Genomic DNA, 25,318 nt, shown 5'->3' with positions numbered 1-25,318 from the left:
TAAATATTTATTTATATCAGCTATATTAATATACAAAGAGAAATACCAAAAGAATCATAAGATATTTTAATATAGTACGGTTTGGGCGAGTTCTTTGACTTCAAGTTACTGGGAATGCAAGACGCGGCGCGGCGGCCGCCGGCTCGGTGTCGCACCGGCTCGGTGTCCGATTACGTTAACTAACCGGCAAGCCAAGGAAAGATGCAAGCAGGTGGGACCACCTGTATTTTTGTCAGTGCATCTTACCGACTAGAAAAGGATTGTCTGACATCGATCCAGCGGATGGTTCGCTCTATAGGATTCCAGGTCCTGTCAATTTCTCTATAAAAGCACACATTTTAAGACTCAAAACCAATACTATGATCCTACTAATTCAATCTAGACTCTATGGTATGTACATAATACTAAACTGATATGCTAAGTCTCTATGAATACATATAATCAATCGGATATGGTTAATTTTACACCGTGACTGAAACAATAAATATATGTTCAAATTGCCAGGCTTGAACAAGACAACAGCCCCTCTAAGTATGGGAGAGATAGACTACCTATACCAATGAAGAGTATACCTTACAATTTTTCTCTGTCATTAAGATATAGGAGTACAAGAAAGGTCCATTTGGTCCACCGGCCTGCATATGTTATTCGCATAATAAATACGTTAGCCCTAGGAAGGAGTACCATATGGGCATCGAACAACAATGCTTTTGTGATCAACATGTTTCCTATTCCACAGAGACAGAGTTTAAATACGTGGGTGCTACTTAATGTAATTAAACACTATGTGACGCAACCCATGCAAAGATCGCTCCTCGGTAACTGCTGGTTGGACCTGCACAGGGCCAAGAGCCCTGCGCTAAGCAAAAGCAGTTATTGTTGTCGATAGTCTTCACTCTGCGTATGAGTAAATCATGATGTAGTGGAGTAAGTTAGCGGTGGGTAATAAAAAACCAGCCACCGTTGTCTTGTATTACAATTAGATTTCTTATTGAACGGTATCAGAAGAAATACCCGGAAGGACGCCAGAGTCCCACAGAGAATGGCACCCCAACAACTCGACTCAAACACAGGCAATGCTTCCAAGCCGACCAGGGCGTGGTAAGATGCTCCATAGAGTTTAAACCCCGCGTTCGCCTCCAATTGAAATAAAATCTCTGCACTGTACTCGGGACAAATGACGTTGCTGGGCTGTAGATGGAAGTTGACAAAGGGAATAACCGCGATTCCCCGGCCTTTGCTCTTCCCCATGTCACTTGCGGTCATTCAACCCCCTCTGCATAGTTCTGATCTTATCATGGGATATAAATTCGAAAGCCGCAGGCCGATGCCTTGAATAGGAATCAGGAGGTCTTTGGGGAATGTTCAGGTATTGGTGAGTCGCACCACGATTTCAGTCCGGGATAGGTACACGGCGCACTTCTGAGACCATTTGAGGAACCATATGTGCGCTTTGGGGCAAGTGTCCGAACAAATACAATTTCACGTTCAGCAGCTGTGGTTCCGCGGTCAAACTGCGAACGGCGTCGACGCTGCTCGTCACGGTACTGTTGGCCGACTCGAGGAGCAAATAGGCCTGAAAAGTCAGACATCAACTTGAATCTCAGCGCTAGCTCGCTATGTACTGACCTACATGCTCGGCATTTTCGATGCTACGACGCATCTTTGAGGGATTGTCTGGTCCAGGGAAGCGATCCTCGGTGCCAGCGAGATGCCCAGTACCAGTGTGGAAAATCTGCATTGGGCAATAAGCCTCTTATGTCGTCCACGGGCTTGAGTTAAGGGACATATATACAAACCTTCGGGCGAAACGAAGGGTGTTCCAACATGACAGAGCTGTTTCGAAACTTTTGTACCAGGCAGTCTTTACCCTGAATAGCTTTCACTGAAGTAAGACAACCATCTCTTCCTCGAACGAAGCCCTTCGTTGACTTACTGGCATATGAGACTTCGGCGACTTTATCACTGTTGAAGCAGTTCCTTACTTTGTCAGCAGGAGTATGTTGAATCGATATCCCCGTCATACCATGTTCTTCCAGCCCGTGCATTGACAAACTAAATATTCTTAGTGGTATGCTAGGATGCACTGCCTCGTGTATGTACTGACGTCAATAATATCGATCGGCTGGACTGTGTCAAATGCCGAACTTTTTGCATCAGGCCACACACACCAGATGATTTGACAGACTTACATCTTCAAAGTTTATGAAAGCATAGCCAACACTTGAGGGTTTCAGCAACAGGATTTCAGACTTGTGAGAGCATCATTGCCATACTTGCAGTTATTCGCAAAGTCTATAAGTAGTATTAATGATTAGCCACAGTGCTCGTGATATGGGTGTCTCATGGTATCTCACCAATGCGTAGGTACATGAAGTCATATTTTCCATGGCTTGTCTCATCGACAATGGCCTTAAGCATGGTCTTATCATATTAGAATCCAAGCAATAAGTATGAACGCCGTGACTTTACCTGGTCAATCTTATTGGGAATGTTGCGAAGCATTATCTGTGATAGACACGCCCATTAGCATTAGGGCTATTAAGAGAAATGACTGACGGGACCCACAGTTGTCCTGACATCCAAACCAAGGCGAATTCGTTCAATGTCAACAGAGTTTTGGCTTCCCATACGGGGATCAGGATAACGGTTCAGATCACGCCGCGGGGAAGGCATGACCCTTTCACCAGCCCTGGACATCCAATTCATAAGACTAGTATGTTCACCTGGAGGTACTGTCGAGCGACCTGTTGGACTGAGCTCCATGTAGGGAGTGCGACATGACTGAGTCGGAGTCCAAGAGGAATGTGTGCTGAAATGACCTTCTGTTCCAGTGAGCCGCTCCCTCGCGGGAGTAGGACTGGCGGGGGTGAACCTGCATGCTCTCTTCTCCAGATCGGGCTTAAATTGTTTGATCTCGATAATGCAGTCCTTTCGTCTGAGTTTTAGTAATAGCCAAGGGTATCGCATAAGAGAATAAACATACGTCAACCAAAGTTCCATTCAAAGTGGTTGTCACATTCTCAGCGTCGCGAGTATTGAAGAACTCGAGATGAAACTCGCCAATGTTGTCTTGTCCTGTCGGTACATCTGTAAAGGACTTTATGTCGCCGAAGGTCATAGCAAGAGTTTCCAAGGAGCGGGCCACGGTATGCCGATTAAGATTTGGATTACGGCCGTCGAAGTAGACGGTCACCAGAAGTTGGCCTTCATAATCAGATGCCTGTGATAGAAGAGCTGGCTCCGCGTGCCGCACGTACTCCTTAGCAGTAATGGGGAAAGCTCGCCATTCTGGTCTAAGCAGGTTGACCTTTTCAATCGCTTTTGTAACCTCACGACTATCTGTGAATGCAACATAGACTTTGCCACTCGAGTTGAGTTCTGAGAGAACAGGACCCCTAAGAGAGCCAAACTCGCGACGCTATCTCTGATCAGCATATGCTCGTCACTCTCACCAAGAGATGTCAAACATCTTGATGCTTGGGACCCACATTGAAGAATCCAGCTAAGGACATGTATGTCAGATTGTTTGGCACATTCTCTATTACCAGTGCTCGACTGTGACCTTCATTTTCAAGCTCATCCGGCTCTGTACCAAGCAACTGCTGGATTTTGTTCGACTGTATGCTACCAATAGCGCCGTAGCTCGAGATATCTCTTTCCATGCGGTTCATGAGCCCTGGGCTTCTTTCAATGCGCTTGGGATCTGGGTGCGTTGCCAGGAATTCGGCTCGAGAGAAGTTTTGTGGGCAGGATCGGCCTTGAGTCTCGATATTTGCGCTATCTAACATCCCTACTGGGGTAAATGCCGCCGCTGTCGGTGAAAGTTGGACACGTGTTGCTACTGTTGACACGAAGAATGGATCAGGAGATGTACTAGAGTGGTTAGAGAAGTTGTTTATGCATCAGATCTCATACACTCACGCAGAGCAGAGTCTACGGACTCCGGCGTCGCTGAGTGTGTCTTTAACACGGGTGCCCAGACGGCCTCTAGAGATCGTTTCCACGGGCGAGTAGACGGTGAGCTTGGTATCAGGAGAGCCATTGGCTGAATCAATATCGTTCAGAGAGCTAGGGCTGCTCAGGCCACGAGAAGAATTTCCTGTCCGCATTATCTGGTGTTTCTGCGTGTATCCTTGTGACTAATGAGGTCGAGTCTTCAGTTAAGAGGAAGGTCGTGTACCTTCACACTGCAGGCTTGGGGTATAATGACTGTAAAAGTCCCGGCAAAGAGAAACACCATTTATTCAGACCCAGCCTGTGAGAGATGTGCTTTGTAATGATAAGCAAGATGCAGTGCGTTTGTTTATTTTAATGCGGGTGATAAGTAAAGGGATTGAAGGATAACTTCACAGGTTTAGTATTGGGTGTTAGGGAAGGGCCCCGCATGGTAGGTAACAGGGTAGTACTTAGCACAGTGATTCTTCATCATATACTAGGCTCAATGATGCTGCTGTATTATTCTTCTGGACGAAAAAATATAACACAAAATCTACTTTCCTCTTCTTAGTCCATTCATGCTCAGGGTTTGAGACCATTCTGCCGGCGACGCAGTAAATTGGTCGCACGTGCTTTTTTGGGGCTTGCAGCATGGAAAAAAACGTCTGACAACTCCTTGCGTTATTTTAAGCTCAGAAACTGGGCAGGTAATTCGATCGATATAGAACACAGTCTGGCCACTGGCTTCACTCCCAATCTCATACTGTTAATGTCGGTCATCATATAAAGCTCATGGCTGTTCCCCACTGGAAAACCTGCTGCGAATTTGGTAGAAATATCCACAGAGATGAGACCAGCAACCTCTATTGAGGAAAGCCCGGCTTGTAAGCATATCAGGAGACTTCCACGTGTTCTGGCACTTTCCTGCTCCGTGAGACATCTCCCAAGGTTCCGGGGTGCTTTGGATCCAGGGCTGAAGATTGTTAACGTGTGAGATATCTGAAAGTCAGGTATGGCACTATGCCTATGCAATATGCTAGGTTCGAAGTGCCCGATTCGACCAAAAAAAACAGATCCTTTATCACAAACTTTGCAAATCCAGCTAGTAACTATGAGTAGTATATGTACGGAATATGGAGACGTATTGAAGCAAATATATCAACTTATGGAGGGAAACCGGTAAGTCTCGACCAATGAAACAATCAAAAGGACTATAGTATGAGGTTATTCTAATTATTTAGTACCAATATAAGGTGTGTAAAGGTAGGCACAAACCGTTGTCGGGTGAGTCCTCCGCCCTTGCCTCCTCAGTATCCATGATCTACATAATATCTACTCCGTAGCTACCGGCAGCCATGACAAGTGGGGCGGACTAATAAGACCACTACTCGTCGCTATCGTTAATCCACCCCTTATCAGGGGTTGGTCACCTCCACCTCATGAATAATTTTACTCTAAGAATAACAAAAAACACATACTAATTCTACTTTTTTGATTATATATAACTTTATCGATTTAAGAAATTAGATTTTAAGATTAAAATATCACACCTTCTATATCTAGAATTATATATCTATCTTTTTCTTTTTTTAAAATATTATTTATTAAAAAAAAACAGCTAAAAAGATGCCTAAGGTCTCAGGTATTTTTAGTTTTCCAATTATTATAAAAGATATAGTTAGAAAGTATCTATTTTTTAAAGATTAATTTCTTATATATTATTACTTCTATCTCTTCTTAAAAGAGTAAAGCCTAATCTTTTAAATTAACAAAGTTATACGTGATTAAAAAAGTAGGATTAGTATGTGTTTTTCGTTATTCTTGAGGTAGAATTATTCGTGAGGTGAAGGCGATCCTCCACCTGCGGTGGAGGGGCGCCGCAGCGACGAGTAGTATTTACTGAGTATGAATGAAATACCATTTTTATCAGAAGGAGCTTTGGAAAACTTAGCAGATAAAGCTTCCGGGCCAGGCAGAGGTAATCGGTCTTGGTTACCTAAGCAACTAAGAAGTCTAGCGAAGCGGTTCCATACTGTACAGTACTTCCAACTCACCGCTCATAATGTCCTTCCAGTAGTTATACCACTTTACCGATTATGGAGATACCGTGTCCGAGGTGGACCGACCCCGTGACCGTGGACCTCGAATATAATTATTAACCTAGTAGCGAATGGCTTCTCCGTAGTTTATTAGTCAGTAAGTAGTAACTATAGTACCTGCCGGGGTCATTTACTCTAGGTAGGGCAACTACCTACTAACGTATGCGTACTTAACTTATACGTATACTACTATACTAGGTACCTGACTACCCTGAGTACTAACTGCATGAGGTGCGTTCGGAAGTAGCGTACCCGCGCACCGTTCAGCCAGCTTCTTGAGTGGCTGCCTTAGCTACGAGCGCGTACGCCTGAAAGAAGAGGTTGAGGTTGGAAGGGCGACAAAGTTCCCGAGTATGTCAGCAACAATCATGTCTTCATGTCTTGCAAACGTATTTTCTCCTACGGAACGGTTTATTTCACCGCCGGAGTTAGCCGGTTGACTAGTCTGTCATGCGCAGCTTGAACACCCAAAACACTTATGAGTAACTTCATGCACTGACTAACCACTTTTGCTGCGTCATCTTCTGTAGTTACAAGACCAACCACACATGATCATCAAGAGTAGCCAAGCACGCGGGTAGCTTTCCCAGGCACATTGCGAGGACCCACCACGTGTTCGAGTTGCCATAATCCTCAACCATCAAGATGTCGCCTGCGATACCCTCACGCAACGAATCGCATGTTCTGAATCAAGTGAGTCCTTGTGTAACAGGCCGTAGAACTTTAGACTGACCTGCCGTCCTACTTAGATCATCATATCCCCTTCAGACACAGACTACCTGGATCAATTGATTCCGTCCATCAAAGAATACAGTATTGGCAACAGAACATCCCAACTCTTACAGTCTTTGGCCAAATTTGCAAGTGATAAGGAGGCAGAAATAGAGGCCATTTGCAATACAAATCATCAAGAATTTGTTGCTTCCATCAATCAACTTCTTCGTATCAGGGAAGGTACGGTTAGCCTGACAGCCGAGATCTTAGACCTCAACCAATCCATTCAAGCAAGTACGGAAAGACTGGCAGAGCAGAAAAGAGCCCTGGTGGAGTCGCGCAGTCACCGGCAGAATATTGATGAATCGTCTGGCGCTATACAGGATTGTCTTGAAGTTCTGCGCCTTGCCAATCAAATCCATGATTTGCTTTCCAGAAAAAATCATTATGCGGCCTTACGCGCCCTGGAGGAGCTGCAGAATGTTCACCTTAAAGGGGTTACACAATATAAGATCGCTGAGATGATCCAACGCTCAGTGCCTGCCACGCAGAAGATAATTGCGGAAGCAGTCATGTCTGATCTGAACACTTGGCTTTACAGAATTCGTGAAATGTCTCAATACCTTGGCGAAATAGCTCTGTACCACACCGATCTACGAAAGTCGAGACAGAAAGAAAGAGCTGGAGCATTGCCCTACTTGGGACAATTCAAGCTTAACTCCGCCATTGAACTTGTTTCCGATGAGAGTGAAGAGTATGACTTACTACAGAACGACGAACTCCAGGTTGATTTCACGCCACTACTTGAATGTTTACATATTCATCGATCCTTAGGGCGTATTGACATGTTTCGCCTCGAATATGCCAACACACGCCGTCGGCAAAAGGAGCTTCTGTTGCCTACATCAATAATGTTGATTGATGAAGATGGGGCTTGTCTTCATAATCTCCTCGAAGAAATGGCGGGATTTGCAATTGTTGAGCGCTCAACGATGAAAAGAATCCCGGACCTAAGATCTCCTATTGACGTATGTCATCTCCTTACGCTTAAGCCGGTGTCAAGTTGCTAATATCACGGAATGGGCAAGGTCGATGAATTATGGGACTCGATGTGTCAAGCTGCTGTGAGCTTGATAATGAAGGCTCTTCGCGAAGTTGATAATGCTGAGAGCCTGCTCAAAATCAAGAATCTAATTGCATTGTTTATGCAAACAATGAACGTTTGTTGATCCGATTCTTATGGCTAATGTGGAATCTTGTACTAATTCATGTCCTCTAGACATGGGACTTCCCTGTCGGCGTCTTTGATACGTTTTTATTGACGCTTTTCGAAAAGTATGCTGACCTTCTTAAGAAGAGGTTTAGTGACGATTTTCAAGAGGTGTGCCCGTGCCTTTTTTAGACGAATTGGTATCCACATTGCTAAGGGACTTTGAAGATCGTTTCGACCGACGATTATATGCCTATGCCGATACAAACAATTGAGGAATATGAGAAGGTGCTGAATGTCAGCTGGTACAATCCAGAAAAACCACACGAAGAACAGATGTAAGAATTCCTCTCGTTCAACCTTGATTTGGCAACCAAGCCACCAACTCTTCTATCAGGTTCCCTTGCGTCTTACCATTCTCTCAAATGTATCCGCTGTGCTGCATTGATATTCGCAATTTCTTGAATCAATTTTACTTCTTCGCCAATGATGATTTCCCTCATACCAATGTGATTGACGAGACACTCAAAGATGTGAGTGGCATACTGACATTAGATATTATCTGCAAGCTAATGACGCAAGGCATTGGACGAACTTCTTTCGAATAAAGTGTGTGATACACTTGTCGAGCGTCTCTCTTCCCAGTACTTGGGACAGATTGTGCAGATTCTTATCAACCTAGAGCATTTTGAACATGCATGCCGCGAGCTCGAGTTGCTTCTTGCAGCGGCAAGATCACAGACCTCTTCTAGTGAGTTTGTGAAGCTGAATGCAACAGAAAAATTCAAGAACAATAAGAAGGCGGCCGAAAAGCGAATCTTTGAGGTAGTCAACTCTAAGATTGATGACCTCATTGAGACAGCTGAGTACGATTGGATGGCTCATATTCCGCCTACGGAGCCGAGTAACTACATGCAAACACTGACCAGGTTCCTTTCTAATATCATGAATTCGACGCTCCTCGGCCTCCCTACGGAAATCAAGGAGCTGATATATTTCGACGCCCTTAGTCACGCAGCAAACATGATCCTAGTTTGTCTCACTTGCACACTGCGAGAAATCTATCTCTGACATAACTCAGGCACTCCCTCTTTCATCCGATGTGAAAAAAATTAATACGAATGGGGTGCTAGCTCTCGCTAAAGATGTCGAGTATTTATATCAATTTGTCGACAGCCTCGGCGTGCCCATACTACGGGAGAATCTTGACGAGCTGCAGCAAACAGTGCAGTTGATGCAGGCAGACAACACAGATGAGTTCTATGATATATCTACACGAAACAAGAAGTACGGACGTGTAGATGCCATTAACGGCCCCGTCCTTCTAGAGAAGTACGTCAAAGCTAAGCGTGCCGAACCCGAAGTGAAACATGTGCTAATCGATCGCCGAAGGATTATGCGCACTGTGCAAAGCTCTGCGAAAACTGATAAATTCGCTACCTTATCTTCGAGATTCGGAAAGAAATCATGAAACACGATACAGTTGTCCCGATTCTGCTATTTAAGCACATCAAACAATTGCTGGATCATGTCTACTCAAGACATGACAGAGAGGGCTCATGCGTCTCAGGCTCTCAATTCGCCAATTCTTACCACTATCCAAAGCGTATCAACTCTTCCAATTCCATTTAACATTCAAAAGGTCGAGGAAATCGACTCAAGCACCCTAACACCTAAGCGAGAAACATAAATCATAATATCACTTTTTTAGAAAACTGATTAGTCCATAAACTCGTTCATAGCGATAGCTTCAGTAGTACCAATCGAATCCTGATAATGTGACATACCTGTTGCGGTGGCATATGCGGGTAAGCATACATTCCGTCGAACATTTGAGGTTGATGTCCCCCATAAGCCGCGGTAGGGTCCGACTGTACAGCACCGGCATACATTGTCGGCTGTCGGTATTCCGGATCTTGTAATCCGTGCTGGCCTAGCGAGCCATAGTCTGGGGGGGGCATATGGTGTGAAGTGTGCTGAACTCCATGCTGGGCCGCTGGCATTTGATTTGCGGGGCCGGCAGCGCCCGATGCGCTTGCAGCTGCCCCAGCAGTCTGACTTGAACGCTTCGCATGCGATGTAGCCTCCTCACGAGGTACTATATCAATGAGGAAATCAAACATATCTGATTTCGAAAGAGCTGCTGCGATGTCCGACCTTTGTAGTGTGCGCCGTTTATTGTCTTCAGCATGGATCCATGCGCGCATAGTAAGCTCGGTGATAAAGATGTCGCACCCCTTTGCAAATAGGATAGGCGCTTCGGCTGAGATCATCTTTACCTCCGGGTCGGCTTTCATCACCTTCTTAATACGGGCGAGCGGTAACTGATGTATCTTGTAATCATGATTATCTGTCTCGAGGTGGTTGATAATGTGCTGCCAGTATGTTGTTAAGATATCCCGAGCCGTTCCTTGCAGTCCTTGATTCACCTGTCCGTTATTAGTTACAATCAAAATGCAGCTGCCGAAGACCTCTACTCGCATTTGCCCAAGTGCCCGTATAAAGCTCAGCAACAGGTGCGAACCCTTGCGCAGATAGCTAGACAGATCAAAGCAGTGGTCAGTGTCGGAGTGTTCATAGTCAGAGCCTGCTCGCAGACAAGTCCCGGAGAAATGGGGAGTCCTACAGCTGCACTGGCTCCTATAGAAATATGCGTCAGCCCAATCCTCAGGTTATGGAGACGTGCTGAGTATGTAGGGAGGGCCAAAGGTTATACCGTAATGCCCCCCATTTCTAGTGTCATATACAGGCTGCTGTCTGCCCTGCTGCTGTCCAGCACTTTGTGTAGGCTGTTCCATTTTGCGAAGCTCGCTGTTGAAAATTGAACTCGAATTACATGCAAATAGAATGATAGAGTTGTTCCGATAAGGTGAGAGAGACGCAGATTAGGTATGGTAGCGACGAATATATGCTGAATAGTATCCCCGCGCCTAACGGTAAGAGTAAAGGTGAATAATAGAGATAATAGGAGTGAAGACAGACGCAAATGCTGGGCAGCAGTCAGGAGAAGAGCTGGGTAAGACAGTAAGTTGACGGCCCATCAGGTGGATGAAGTTGGTGGTAGCGTGCAACAAAGCCGCGCCAAGCTTGGCAGGCTGTCGACCTCGGGAGGTACGTAGGTAAGGTACTATGTAGGTACACCACTATACTATATGGATCCCTGCTTACTATTGAATCACAGCACGTCGATTGTGACTTTTCGAATCAATGCGGATTATGGCTTACAGCTTTCTCCAGGTTCATGATACTAACCCGGGGACCTGTTTGCGAATAGGCTTAGCCCACCATTCGATTCCAGTCTACATATCCCCCTGTGCGGTGCAGACGCAACACAGTACCGCGACTAGTTACAGTACAGTGCTGATATCAGCTAGACATCCCAGTGCTTACTCTGACATCATGGTGCCACATGCATGTCAATCGGTCTATACTGTGTGCATCGTACCGTTGGATCCCCCCCAGTTGATGGGAGTATGAGTGACATAGGAAGGCGGACCGAAAACAGTACCCATGCAGATTCCCAAGCATAGGCTGATGTAACTTTACATTCGTATAAGTTACCATTTAATTACACTGTTCAGCAATCTAAGGCGGATTCGATACGCGCGCCCGGGCTGTAATGAAACGTATTGACCAGTAGGACAACTCAGTTACTGTTACTGCGGGCCCCCACTGAGAAAATTTTCCTCATCCTAGCCGATGTTGTTCCAAAGTCCAAAAAATAGCTCGACCTTTCTCTCCCCCCATAAATACCGAGTTTTGATTTTGCTTCCTCACTTCTATCGCCTCCATCCTTTACTCTTGCAGGTTCAATACAACGATAGAATCGCGCAGTCTGGTCATAAGGACCATGACAGGGGCAACATGCTCTAAATTTGATGACCTCCAAATACAGGATGGCATTATCTTAACAGACCAGGAGATAGAACAGCTTCTCCTCGAAGCTGAAGATCGGCTCCAGGGTTGCGATGGCGAAAGACCCAAAGAATCTGACCATATACAGGCTGCAGACTCACTCTCTGAGCAAATTTTGATACGGTTTGTCTTTCGGTGGCATCTGCTCCAAGGTATTCTCTGCCTTAGTATAAAGCTAATTCTATACTCATCAGGATACCAAAATTATCTGACAGTACAGCTCTCGAGCCGTATTTTCATCCCAAAGATGATATAGCATTGGTAAACACTGCCAGGTTGCTGACTCATGAAGACTACAATGATGGTCATACTAAAAGGCCAAGCGGAGCTACTCACGATTCAAAGAGCTTGAAGGTAAGAGTCCCTGTCTCTTTTGTTGCTTGTTTCAGTCGATCAACCCATCGCAATGAGGAAAATATATCGCGTAAGCGCTTGATGCAGCTTATCATCCCGTACTGGGCTGCGCTGTGCCAATGAAAGTTCTTTTTTGTTTCATAGTTACTCTGAGAAAATTTCTGTTCGCAACCTTGACATCTCACCGCAAGGAAAGGGTTCAAAGGCTAATTGCATCGAATTCCAGATGAAACCAACGGCTGGTAGTGACTGGTTTGACCTGCCCAAAACCGAACTGACGGCAGAGTTAAGACGAGACCTACAACTTCTTCGAATGCGCTCAGTCTTGGATCCCAAGAGGCATTATAAGAAGGAGAACAGTAAAGCGCAGCCCCCCACTTATTCTCAAATTGGCACGATCATTGAAGGTCCAACGGAGTTCTTCAGTGGCCGCATCGCGAAAAAGGACCGTAAGAAGACATTTGTTGACGAAGCATTGGCACTGGAGAAGGAGACCAAACGCTTTGAGACCAAGTACAGGGACATACAGGCCACCAAACAAAGTGGTAAAAAGGCCTACTACAAAACTCTACGCTCTAGAAGAAATACCAGAGGGAAGTAGACTGACTAGCTCGAAAGCTTATGGGGGGTTTCGTTCTCATTCAGGGTCAAGCGATGGCGTGCTGTCACTGGACAGGGCACTTGGTTTATTTATCTAAGCCTTGGGTCGAGAATCTCGCGTGCGCTTACTGAACAGGGTCGTCTCGCCCCCAATTCGCGAGATCGCCCCGTTAGCGCCTGTCGGATGGTGGAAACCCGAAAGCGACTGTCTCCATCACCAACCTCTGCACACGTGTCAATTGGCATTCGGCTCCAAAGGAGAAGAACGAGCATACTTGCATGTCGATTGCTGCCGAGTGACCAGCTTCAAGGACTTCTTGATGGTTAGCCTTGCCTTCCTGCATGATTGCATCCAGCTCTTCCGCCCTCTTGCATGTGAGCAAACTGTCATCACCTCGAGGAACTGGTTCCAGAACAGCCTTATTAGTCACGAGACTCAATGCTAGAACTCGCACGCCGCAATGCCTCGCAACAACGATTTCTGGGACAGTGGACATCCCCACCACATCGGCGCCTAATCCGCGGAGCATGCGACATTCTGCTCTGGTCTCATAGCTGTACCAGTTTAGCTGTGCAAACGGAGTATGGGATTACACCGCTCACCTTGGTCCGCCAACAAAAGCATATATACCCTCGTGGAGCCTCCTCTTGTTGCCCGATAGATCCATGGCGGCCCAAGCTTTATGAACATGGCGGCGCAGGTCGAGATCGTAGGCATCAGATAGTGGAGGGAAGCGTGGACCGAATTCTTCGGCATTGGGCCCTCTTAGTGGATGAATGCCTGCCAGTCCAGAAAGGAATAAATGCTGTACACCTTTCAGAATAAGCCACTCTTTTAGAGCATAAGGGTTTGTCCACTGACGTCGTTGAGTAGCACAATGTCTCCCACCATATAACCTGGATTTAAGGCCCCCGCGGCATTGGTTACTATCACCGTTTGAGCGTGTTAGTTTCGAGATATGAAAGGAATTCACTCCTGCCGTACCCTCTTCCATCTGCCTGAGGGGAAAAGGGAAGACTGACAGATTATTGTGTCAATGCCAAGTAGCTTGAAAACGCGTACAGGAAATGTCACTCGATCAAGAGAATGGCCCTCGTAGTAACTGTGAACAGGTCGCAGTCAATCAGCAATTCATGCAGTCATTGGACTTGACGAAGATGGAGGTTTATCTCACTGAGCTCGGCCCACCATCAACACTGCAGGGACCTGCCCGTTGAGACATCCAAAGACGAGTTTTCCTGCGTGGCCGGCAACTTATAGATGCAAGGTAAGCACTGAGATTTTAGTAATGACGAATTCGTGGAGCGTAAAGGTTACCTGTTAGATGAGGGAAATGAGGAATTGACTTGAAGTCAAATTCGGCTCGCGGTTGGGCGTCAATTGTGTTGGCGAGCCCGCCCAAGCCAGAGCCACAGATTATGGCGATGCGAGGGGCTTGCAACGGAGACGGCAAGCGATCTTTAAAAAAGAGAGCTGCTTCACACGCTTGCTCGTATGAATAATGTGCCATGTTCTTGGGTCACAAAGACACTTCTAAATAGAACACTGTGTGAAAGTAATAAGTCACAGCTGCTGCTAGATTAAGAAGGACGGGCAAGTTACTCCGTAGAAAACACACACATAACACAAATGATAGGTTGGTTGTTGAACATTACTAAGTTAGGAAAATCGATTAAGTTACCGCTCTCCGGACTGTGTAGAAAAGAGTCTCCAAAAGTGCGAGCGCATTGTCGAAAGTCCCGAAATAGATTCTGAATAGAATCAGTACTAAATCCATCATGCCATTCTAGAGACTTTGAAGTGATAGGGTCTCTGTCAAGACACTAATACCCTACATCATTTATGTCGCCATGAGCTTTCTCACGTCCATATTTCTCTTGTAAGGATAAGCAAAAATATACTAGTACATATAGTTCAGATTCTTAACAAGAAGCTATGTGCGGGCTATCAACTAGTTAATAAATATCATATAATTGTCCCAATCAAGAGAATAAGTTCATGACTAGATTAGATGATGGGCATGGTATATATACCTACCCAGTGGGATGCAGGTCTTTCTTTGCACTCCTGACTTACCAGATACATTGACCCTTGGTACTTAAAGCCTCTACACAAGAAGGATGGAGATGAATTCAAAGGATTAAAGTGATCAATTCCACAATCATGCTGATGACGCTAAGATAGATAACTTACAATACAGTGAAGAAAATCAGACTACAGAAGAGCCGATCTTGTTTTTCCGCTCGTGTGGCACAAAAACAGCTTACTAAGCGGGCTTATCATGTGACTGCTAAAGAAGCTAGTTATCTATACAAAACAGAAATTTTGTGTTGCATTAATTTTTTCATTACTATTATGGCAAGATACGATAAACGTGGATAAGATGAAGATTGATCTGATTGATTATAAAAAAGATAGATAAAAGAAAATTAAGAAGACTGAAAGATTCCTAAAAATGGTATAGTAGGCGGGCCGCTAAATATAATAAGGTTAATAACTATAAAATATACTATAAATCCTATAGTCTTAAGAATAATATTTATATCAAATTATATATATAAAGAACAAATAATCAATAAATATGATACTAAAATATATAATTCAATAGATAGAAATATAGAAAGATAATAAAAATAAAGTTAAAAAAATAAAAAGGTAAAAAGGTAAAAGACAATAAAAATAGTAAGTTTTTATTAAACATAAATACTAAATGGTTCAATACAACTAGAGATAGAAATATAATACTTATAGTTATAAATTAGTTTTTTACTATAATATTCTTTTTATAAATCTACTTATTAAATTAAAAGATATATATATTTTGTTATAAAAATACAGTAGCAGCTATATAAAATAATATATTTATTAAAAACTGTAGTGATTTTTTAATAGTCTGATTATTCGGAAAAGTATGCATCTATAATATTTAAAAAATATATAAAAATAGTTATACAGATTTTTATTAGAAGATATTGGTTTAGAATATATAATTAAAATAATAAGATATATATATTAGAAATTAAAAAATTAAGTTTTCAAATATAGTATATAATAAAAATAATAATATAAAAAAACAAGTATATTATTATAATAGTTTAATATTAATATTAATATTATAAATAATAAAGCTTTTATAGTTTCTATAAAAATATAAATATTATAGACGAAGTTCAATATGATTGATTAATATTAATATGATTGTTGGAGATAGAAGGACGGAAAGAATCAACAGTCTCAAAGTTCTGCTACTAGGACGGTAAGAAAGACAGCTAGACAAATAAACAACAGAATATTATTATAGATAAATAAACAAACAGTAATATATACCAGATATTAAAATAAAAATATTCTTATTATTAATTATATATATAAAGAAATAGATACTTATATAAAGACAGTATATAATAAGAATAAAATAATAAAAATAGTAATATATAAAAAACAAATTGTTAAATAGAATAAATATATAAAATAGTAAAATATCTTATAAAAAATAAAAATATAAAATAAATAGACAGAGATAAATAGATATATTATAAATATATCAATATAATAACTATTTAAGATATTTAAATATATAAATAAGATTAGAAATATTAATATTTAATAAATATATTTATATATTATTTTCTAGACTATATTTACTTTAGTAAATAAGATACTATAAAATAAAAATATAATTTTTTTTATAAAAAGTAATATACTTTATTAAAAATAGACTCGACTTTCTAAAAATCTTTGGAATAATTTTTAATCTGGATTTTAGAAGACTTGCTTAATATATAACTAAATAGATTAAAATTATAAATATTATATATTAGTTTAAATTAAGTAATAAAAATAATAGAATATATATTCTATAAATTAAAAAATATAAAACGGTATATATAGCGGCTGGCATATATAATTTTAATTAAAAAACTAATATATTAATAATTAAATTATTTCTTATTTATAGAGTTAGATAATATAATATATTTTTAGTATAAATATAAATATATTTAATTACTAAAAATAAAAAATATAAGATTATAATAATAATTATAAATATATTTTATATATATAACAGTATATTTAAAAAATCTTTTTTATATTAAATTAAAATAAGAAATTTTAAATATCTTCGGTATAAATAACAGTATATCTTAAATATAAATAATTTTTTTAAAAAATATCTGCTTTTGTAAATAAAATAATAACTTTAATAGATAAAAAATATATAATTAAATACACAAAAAGATTATAAAAATATAAATTATTAAATAGTTTATTTATAATAGCTGGAAGATATTTCTCGGAGACAGAAATATATTTATTAAAAATAAATAAAATTAGAAACAGCGGTATTAAAAATATTAAAAATAATATAATTAATTTATTTTAAAATAGCTTTTCTTAGTATTATTTTATCAAATACTAGAATTAATATAATAAAATACTGAATATTAGCTTATAAAAAGTCTCTTTAGTTATAACTAAAAAAGATAAATTGATAGTAAAGATAATAAATAATAATATAAATAACTATAAATAATTTTAAATAATATTAAAAATTCTATATGTTAATATAATCTTAATATTTTAAATTATTTATTTTAATTAACTATTCGTCTAGAAATAAGATTTAATATTATAAAATTATTTAGTATCAAAATAAGAAAATAGTTTTTTTACAAATTCTAATACAAATGAAAAATTATAGTTAGATATAAAGAAATAAAAAAACTTTTTTAATTATATTTCTATATATATTAGATTAATTTAACTTTTTGATATTTTAATTTTTATATTAATTTTCTGGGAATTGGACCGATATACTTAATAAATTTATTAATAATAATAAAAAGAATAAAATATATTAATAGTAGAAAATGATATAAAAAATCTATTATAATAGTATAGAATAAACCAATTAAAATAATCGGTTATAGAAAACTATATAATTTATAATAATAAAGTCTATTTTTATCATATTTATAATATCAATTAATATAGTTATATAATTATTTTTAATTTTAATAAATAAAAAGATTATTAAGTTTTAAAACATATTTATTGAATAACTGATAGTTATTATTATTATAAATAATTTTAAAAATATTTTAAAAATATTTTAAATAATCAAATAAAATAGTTACTATTTACAGCAACTAATTTAGAATAATTATTTATTTGAATATTTAGAATATTAGATACTTTATTTTTAGTAGAATTAATAATAGTTTTACCGGTATTTAGATTATAAGAAATATATCTTATTATATATAAAAGTTTATTTTATATAAAATATAATAAATAGATATTAGAATTAGATTTAAAAATAGCTATAATTTTTTTGCTTAAAAATCTTTAATATAACTATTTATAATTTAATATTTAAATTTATTATTAATTTTAATAGTAAATATAAAATAAGTAATTTTAGTATTAAATATATTAGCTAAAATATCTTTTAAATTATAAATAATAGTCTATTATTTATTTAAAATAAAAAAATAGTATACAATATTTTTATAGTAATTTTAAAAGAGTATTTATTATAATATTTAACTTATTTAAATAATAGAAAACTTAAAGATTATATTCTTAAATAAATTAAAAAATATATATAAAATAAAGATTTAAATAATTAAAAATAATAATATTAAATATAGTCTATTTACTAACACCGACAGTACTTATATAATCAATATATATTAAATTTTTCAAAAATTAATTTAATAAAATAATATAGTTTTTAAGATATTTATATAAAATATAAGACTTTAAGTTTTATAAATTAGTGATTTTTTTCTAATATAATTAAAATATATATAAGAAATAAGACTATTTTTTTATTATATTTTATATAAATAGTTTTAAAATATTAATATAAATATATTTTAGACTGATATAATATATTATAATATTTATTTTTTATAATTAATATCAAGATTAATATATATTTATTTATTTGAATTAAAATATATTTAATATTTAGAATTAGAAAATTTATTTTATAGAAAATAAAATATTTGAAATTTTGTGAATATAAGATTTATGATTAGTATTTTTAATATAAATTTTTATTAAATATAATTATTTAGACTGATTATTTTTAGATAAAATTTAAATATTTATATTTTTCGGTTTTAAAGAAAAACAGCTTTTTATATATATTAATTAATATATTATTATAACTAACTAATAAGATTAAGAAGATATTCTAATTTAATAATAATTAATAAAAAAAAAGAAATATAAATAGTTTTAATTTTAGACTTGAAAATAGTTAAGCTAAAAGATTTAATATATTATTCTAAAAAAATAATAAATAAAAAACTAATATATATTTTTATAGATTTGAATTTAAGATTTATATTTTTAAAATATTAAAAAATTAAGTTAAAATATTTAAGATATTTTTTTAATATATAGAATATAATAAAAATATTATTAATATATATATAAGTAAATATATAACAATACTTTAAATATAAACCTTTTTATTTTTAGATAAATAAAATAAAATTAATATAATCTATTATAGTAATATAAAAAAGATTTTATTTTTAATATAGAATAATAATAAAACCGTTTTAATAATCTTAGTATATAGATTAATTATAAAAATATATAAATAGTTATAAACTATTTAGAGAATTTTATTCTATATAAAAACTAAATAAAAATCAGACTTGCTAAAATAATTTATAATTTTTAAATTAATAGTTATATATTTTTATAAATATTATTCATAGTTTTCTATATAATAAATATTAAATATATAAATAATATATAGCTAGTAGTATCAAATATCTTTCTAGCTTTATATAATAGATTAAATATTTTATTAATAATATTTTTATTAGCTTATAGAATATAATAAATATAAGATTTAAAAACTTTAATAAAGTTCTTTATTAGAATTAATATTTAGTATTTTTTAGAATATTTATTATATCAATATTTATACTATTTTAATATATTTAAATATTATATTTTATAAAAATATTTTTTAAATATTTTAATATATTTCTTATTATAAATAATAATATTATTAGATAAACAAACCGTATTATTATTAATATTAATGTTTAATGTTTAAAAAAATCTAAAAATAAATATTTAAATATTTATAGAAATTATTATTATTATTTTTAAAATTACTAACTATATTATTTTTTAATTAATTATTTATATTATACTTATTTTTATATTTAATATTTTTAGTTTTAATATTTCTAGTTAACTTAGTAATAAATGTAAGACCTTTAATTATATAAATATTATATTAATATATAAAGTATGTCTCTTAGCATCTCTTAGTTTTTTAAAATATATAAAAATAGTAGTTATAAAAAGACTATTTATAAGATTTTAGTATTCTAAGAAATAATATATATACTATAGACTTGGCGATATAATCTTTTATAGTATAAATAATAATATAATTATTATTAATAAAAATATTAATATAGATATATTTATTTAAAATAATAGACTTACTAGTATTATTAACAGCTTTAATAAAAAAATTAGTATTAACTAAATAAATATATAGTAATATACCGGTATTAATTTTTAATTTAATAATATAATTAATATCTAAAAGAAATTAATATATATTTGTTAATTCAAATATATATTTTTAGATATATTAAAATAATAATAATATAAATAGTATATATTGGAGTATTAATATAATAAGATTTTACTATTATTTAAATAGAAAATATAAAATTTTTATAATTATATATAATAATAGTATAATTTTTATAATTAATAATTATATTCTTTTAATCAATTATTTTAGTTTTAATAAGCAGATTTAGATATAAGTCTTTAATTAAATATACTTTAATTATAATATAAAAAAATAAAGAAATATTAGCTGGATTATATTTAGTTAAAAAATAATATTCTCGACTTTATATAAGAAATAAATTTTAAAAATAATTAATTTTTTAGTTTAATATATAAAATATTAATTAATAATTTTTAAAAATATTTTAATAAATTTAATTATAATACTAAGAATTAATCTGCTAAGCTTAATATTAATTATAATTAAAATAGATTAAAATATATAAATAAATATTGATTAAATTAGTAAATATAATTATAGATTTATATATATATAAAAATATTTTAAATATTTAATATTTTTTTAAAATAATTAGATTTAATAATAAAAGTTGTATCGGCTGTATAAATAATAAAAATAATAAATATAATATCTATTATATTATGAAGAAAATACTTATATAATATATTATTAAATAAAAAAAATCTAACTATAATTATTATAAAAAATTAAAAAATTATTAGTTAAAATAAAAAGTATAAGATAGTAATACTATAAAATATTTAGATATTTATTTATATACTTAAAAAATACTGCTTTTAAAAATAATAAAATAAAATATCTATTTAATAGAATTGTTTGTAACAACTTAAACTATATAAATATGATGAAAAGATAGTTTATTATATAGTTTTATAAAATTATTAAACAATTTCTTAATAAATCTAACCAGTAAATATTTTTTAGATATTTTACGGATTATTTTATATAGATAGTTTTATATATAAAAATATCGTTACATTGATAAAAATTATTATACTAATATTAGAACTTAAAATATTTCTAGGATTTAGATAAAATAAAATTATAATAATAATATATATATTTTAATATGTGAGGAAACATATGTGTATTAATTAAGATGACTACAGCTATATGGCTGTTTCTCTAAGAAGTAGTAAAATCCGAAATTATATAATTCTAAATATCTGTTATATCTCTTATAAATAAGAAGATTGTTACTAAGTTATATATAAAAAAAATATAAGACTACTTATATTTTCGAAATAAAAAATAAATAAAGTATAAATATAGAAATATTAAATAAAATCTATTATATTAAGCTGTTTAATAAAATAAAATTAAATAAAATATTTAAAAAGTTTTATAAAACTATTAGCTATTTAGTCTATTATACTAATATAAATATATTTAATATTTTTAGTATATATTTTTTACTATATAAAATATTATTTAATAAATATATATTTTATTTTTATATAAAATTTAGAGTTTTTAGCTAGAATAATAGTAGATTAATTATTAGTATAAATTACAGTAGGCTTAATTATTAATATAAATATAATTTTAAAATATTAAATATCTAATTTAGTAAACAGAAATTAAAATTAAAAAAGTTTTTAAATTATAATAATTTAAGTAATATATTTATTTTTAATAAAAAATAATATAGTAACAGTTTATTTTTTTAAATTTTAGAAAATAAATCTGTTAGTAAGCTGGAAAATATAGCTAAAAATTAATATAATATTAAAAATATAAAAACCAGTCTAATTAGTATTATAATAACTAATAAAACCAGAATCTTTATATTTATAAAAAAATTTAATAGTTTAATAAGCCTATAAAATAATATTAAATAAGATTTATAGCTTAAATATAAAGTTTATTAAAATTTATTATAAAAAATAAATAACTTACTAATTATATATATAATATTAAAATATATATTAAATATAATCTATATTAAAATATTATTGTATTTTTAATATAACTTAATATTATTCAGCTGAGCAGTTTCTATATATTTAAATAAAAAATTTTTATAATTAAATAATATAAAAAAATTTTATATTTTATTATACTAAAATATTTTAGATACTTTTTAATATACTAAAATATTTTAGATACTTTTTAATATATACTTTTTATAAAATATATATATTATTATTAGTTTATATAATATTAATACTAAAAAATAAATATAAAACCTATTATTAATAAATTTAATAAAATTATTTAGTAGATTTTTAAAAATATTAATTATAAAGATATCTAATACTAAAAATAAAATATTATTAATATAAATAAATATATAAAGATCTTTTTTAATAAATATAAAATAATTTATATAAAAATACTTAAAACTATTTACAGTAAAAAAGTTATAAAATATATTATATTATTTATATAATATCTGCTTTAATCTATATAATAATTTAATAAATATATTATATATATTATTATTTTAGAAGTTTTTTAACAGTTTAATATATATTAGTTTATATAATTTGGTATTAAAAAAAACTATAATAATATTAAAATTATATAATATTTAACTAAATATAATAATAAAAATAATAAAGATTTTAAAATTAATATTTTTTTATAATAGTAGTATAAATCTTATTTATTTAATAATTCTTACTGGTATATTAATAGAATTTTTTAATAATAAAACAGACTTTATATATACTATTATACTTAATTTTTTATATTTATTTAAAAAATAGAAATCGGAATTTATAAAAATATAGAATAATATAAAAAATATTTTGTTTAATTTATTATTATATTTTATAATAGACGGTATTATATTATTTAAAAACTTTAATATAAATTATAATATTAGTATAGCTAATAAAAATATAATTAATATTCTATAATATTAATTTTTTTAAAATAAAAGAATTTTTATAATCTAAAGATAAATCTATAAACAGCCGTATGACTATAATATTAAGAAATAAAATATAAATAAAATAATTATTAATTAAAAAATTAAATAAAATATTAATATAAAGATCTAAATTATTATTAATATTAATAATATAAAACGATAGTAACTTAAGCAGAATATAAAACAGTTTTTATATATAGATTAAATAGTATAGTAGTTAAAGTACAGTTTTTATAGCTAGAAATATTAAAAATAAATAATTAGTAACTAAAAGATCTATAATTATTAGCTTATTATTAAAGATATTATTTTTAATAATAGAAAATATTATATTAAAAATATTAGATATAAATATTTTATTTATAATGAGAATAAATATTAAAGCTGCGTTATATATAATATTATTTAAAATATTTAAAAGAAATAATATATTAGTTTATTTATATTTAATAAGCTAGTTAGATTTTATATTATTATTTTTATTTTTCGAAGCTAGAATATTAAAAAATATTATCTAAAATAGCTTTTAATATTAAAAAATATAATAAATAGAAACTAATAATATATATCTTTTTAAATAGTTTTTTCCGAATTAAAAGTACTGCCGGGTACGGAATTAAAATTATATAAAAAAGTTATTATAACTATCTAAAAAATTAATTCTTTAATAAAGATAATATTATATATATATATAATTTAATAAATCTTAATATAATATATTTTATAAATAGATTTAAAATAGTCTATAAAATAGTTTTTCTATATATAATTTTTTAATTTATTATAAATTTTTTTTAAAAATAAAATACTAGCAGCAGCAGATAAAAACTCTTTAATAAATAATATTAAGTTATATATTATATAAAACTTTATATAGTATCTTAGTAATAAAATTATATATAAGCTAATTTTAAATATAATTTATAATAAAAATAATATAATTTTAGAAATAATAAAATAATTAATTATTAATTATAATAAAAATATAAAACTTAATAAAATATCTATTTTAATTTTAGTAATCAGATTAAAATTAGAATAGTAATATAAAACCGGATTTTAAATAATATTTTATTTCTAATAATAAGTTATAAGTAGTTAATATTCTAGTATATTATTACTATAAATATATTTAATATTAATATTTAATTAATATTTAAAATAATTTTATATAGTAATAAATTTATTATAAATCTTACTGTAGTTTTTTAAAAAAGAAGATCCAGTAGTAATAAAAAATATAATTTATAAAAATAATAAAATAATAAATATTTTTAATTATATATAAACAGCAGACTATAAATATTAATATATATAAAATTTTTAATTTAAAGTTTAAAATTATATAGCTTAATATATAATATTAAAAATATTCAACTTTCTTTATATAAATATAGTTTATAAACTATTAATAGAATATTTCTTTTAATATTTAGACTAATAATATATTTTAAAAAATTATAGATTTTATATTCGGAGATATAGACTATATAATAATAAACTAAATAAATTCAAATTAATAAAATAACTAACTTTTTAATTATATAAATAATAAGATTAGTAGAAGATAAATAAATTAAAATATTATAATAATATAAACTATAAATAATCTTTTAGCTTATTATATTAGTAGTATTTATAAAATATTATTGTTTATTTATAATAATATAATTAATTTATTTATTATTTTTAATAAAATATATAATTTTTTTTATTACTATATATAATTAAATATTTAAATAAGTAGGCAGTTTATAAAAAATAAGATTATTTAATAAAACTAAAATAAACTAATAATAATTAATATTAAGTATACTAGTTAGATTATTATTCTTATCTATAAATTTAATAAAGATAGTATTATAACTAATAATATAAAAAATCTTATTAATAACTGTTTTAGCCTAGTTAATACAAAATATAAAGATTTAAAAATAATATTTAAAATAATTTATATTTTTTATAATTTTAAAATTAAGTATTTATTTATTAATATAAT

At 31.7% G+C, this 25,318-nt stretch overlaps 5 protein-coding genes across 5 annotated transcripts; 2 read left to right on the top strand and 3 right to left on the bottom strand.

Annotated features, from left to right (window-relative positions):
• Positions 1-1,343: 1,343 nt before the first annotated feature.
• On the bottom strand, positions 1,344-4,112 carry BO72DRAFT_392271 (putative meiosis protein MEI2; the record flags this gene model as incomplete). Its single annotated transcript, XM_040941896.1, has 14 exons — positions 1,344-1,576; positions 1,630-1,735; positions 1,800-1,879; positions 1,937-1,980; positions 2,027-2,055; positions 2,108-2,125; positions 2,193-2,223; positions 2,277-2,295; positions 2,358-2,424; positions 2,473-2,508; positions 2,569-2,931; positions 2,987-3,421; positions 3,492-3,876; positions 3,925-4,112. The coding sequence occupies 14 exons, from the start codon at positions 4,110-4,112 to the stop codon at positions 1,344-1,346; spliced, it is 2,034 nt and encodes a 677-aa protein (XP_040795344.1).
• A 2,144-nt stretch (positions 4,113-6,256) lies between these two features.
• BO72DRAFT_481811 (Rab GTPase-binding exocyst subunit SEC15) lies at positions 6,257-9,663 on the top strand. Its single transcript, XM_040947701.1, has 10 exons — positions 6,257-6,389; positions 6,569-6,731; positions 6,788-7,780; positions 7,841-7,972; positions 8,032-8,133; positions 8,191-8,300; positions 8,360-8,495; positions 8,545-8,994; positions 9,044-9,294; positions 9,355-9,663. The coding sequence occupies exons 2-10, from the start codon at positions 6,684-6,686 to the stop codon at positions 9,431-9,433; spliced, it is 2,301 nt and encodes a 766-aa protein (XP_040795343.1). The 5' UTR covers positions 6,257-6,389; positions 6,569-6,683; the 3' UTR covers positions 9,434-9,663.
• On the bottom strand, positions 9,531-11,044 carry hapE (CCAAT-binding factor complex subunit HapE). The gene is made up of 5 exons (XM_040939423.1): positions 10,679-11,044; positions 10,589-10,602; positions 10,444-10,500; positions 9,781-10,391; positions 9,531-9,635 (listed from the first exon to the last, which is right to left on the bottom strand). The coding sequence occupies exons 1-5, from the start codon at positions 10,758-10,760 to the stop codon at positions 9,629-9,631; spliced, it is 771 nt and encodes a 256-aa protein (XP_040795342.1). The 5' UTR covers positions 10,761-11,044; the 3' UTR covers positions 9,531-9,628.
• Positions 11,045-11,663: 619 nt separating this feature from the next.
• Positions 11,664-12,832, top strand: BO72DRAFT_532806 (Fcf2 domain-containing protein; the record flags this gene model as incomplete). The annotated part of the gene is made up of 3 exons (XM_040950459.1): positions 11,664-12,000; positions 12,072-12,231; positions 12,458-12,832. The coding sequence occupies exons 1-3, from the start codon at positions 11,813-11,815 to the stop codon at positions 12,830-12,832; spliced, it is 723 nt and encodes a 240-aa protein (XP_040795341.1). The 5' UTR covers positions 11,664-11,812.
• Positions 12,833-13,001: 169 nt separating this feature from the next.
• Positions 13,002-14,342, bottom strand: BO72DRAFT_392282 (purine-nucleoside phosphorylase; the record flags this gene model as incomplete). The annotated part of the gene is made up of 7 exons (XM_040941897.1): positions 13,002-13,055; positions 13,107-13,386; positions 13,435-13,637; positions 13,694-13,758; positions 13,855-13,934; positions 14,007-14,085; positions 14,150-14,342. 7 exons carry the CDS (start codon positions 14,340-14,342, stop codon positions 13,002-13,004), a joined length of 954 nt encoding a protein of 317 aa, XP_040795340.1.
• Positions 14,343-25,318: the final 10,976 nt, after the last annotated feature.

Source organism: Aspergillus fijiensis, assembly GCF_003184825.1.
Source record: "Aspergillus fijiensis CBS 313.89 unplaced genomic scaffold BO72scaffold_105, whole genome shotgun sequence".
Classification (NCBI taxonomy): Eukaryota; Fungi; Ascomycota; class Eurotiomycetes; order Eurotiales; family Aspergillaceae; genus Aspergillus; species Aspergillus fijiensis.
The sequence above is the reverse complement of the archived record's forward strand: the minus strand, read 5'-3'. Positions and strand labels throughout refer to the sequence as shown.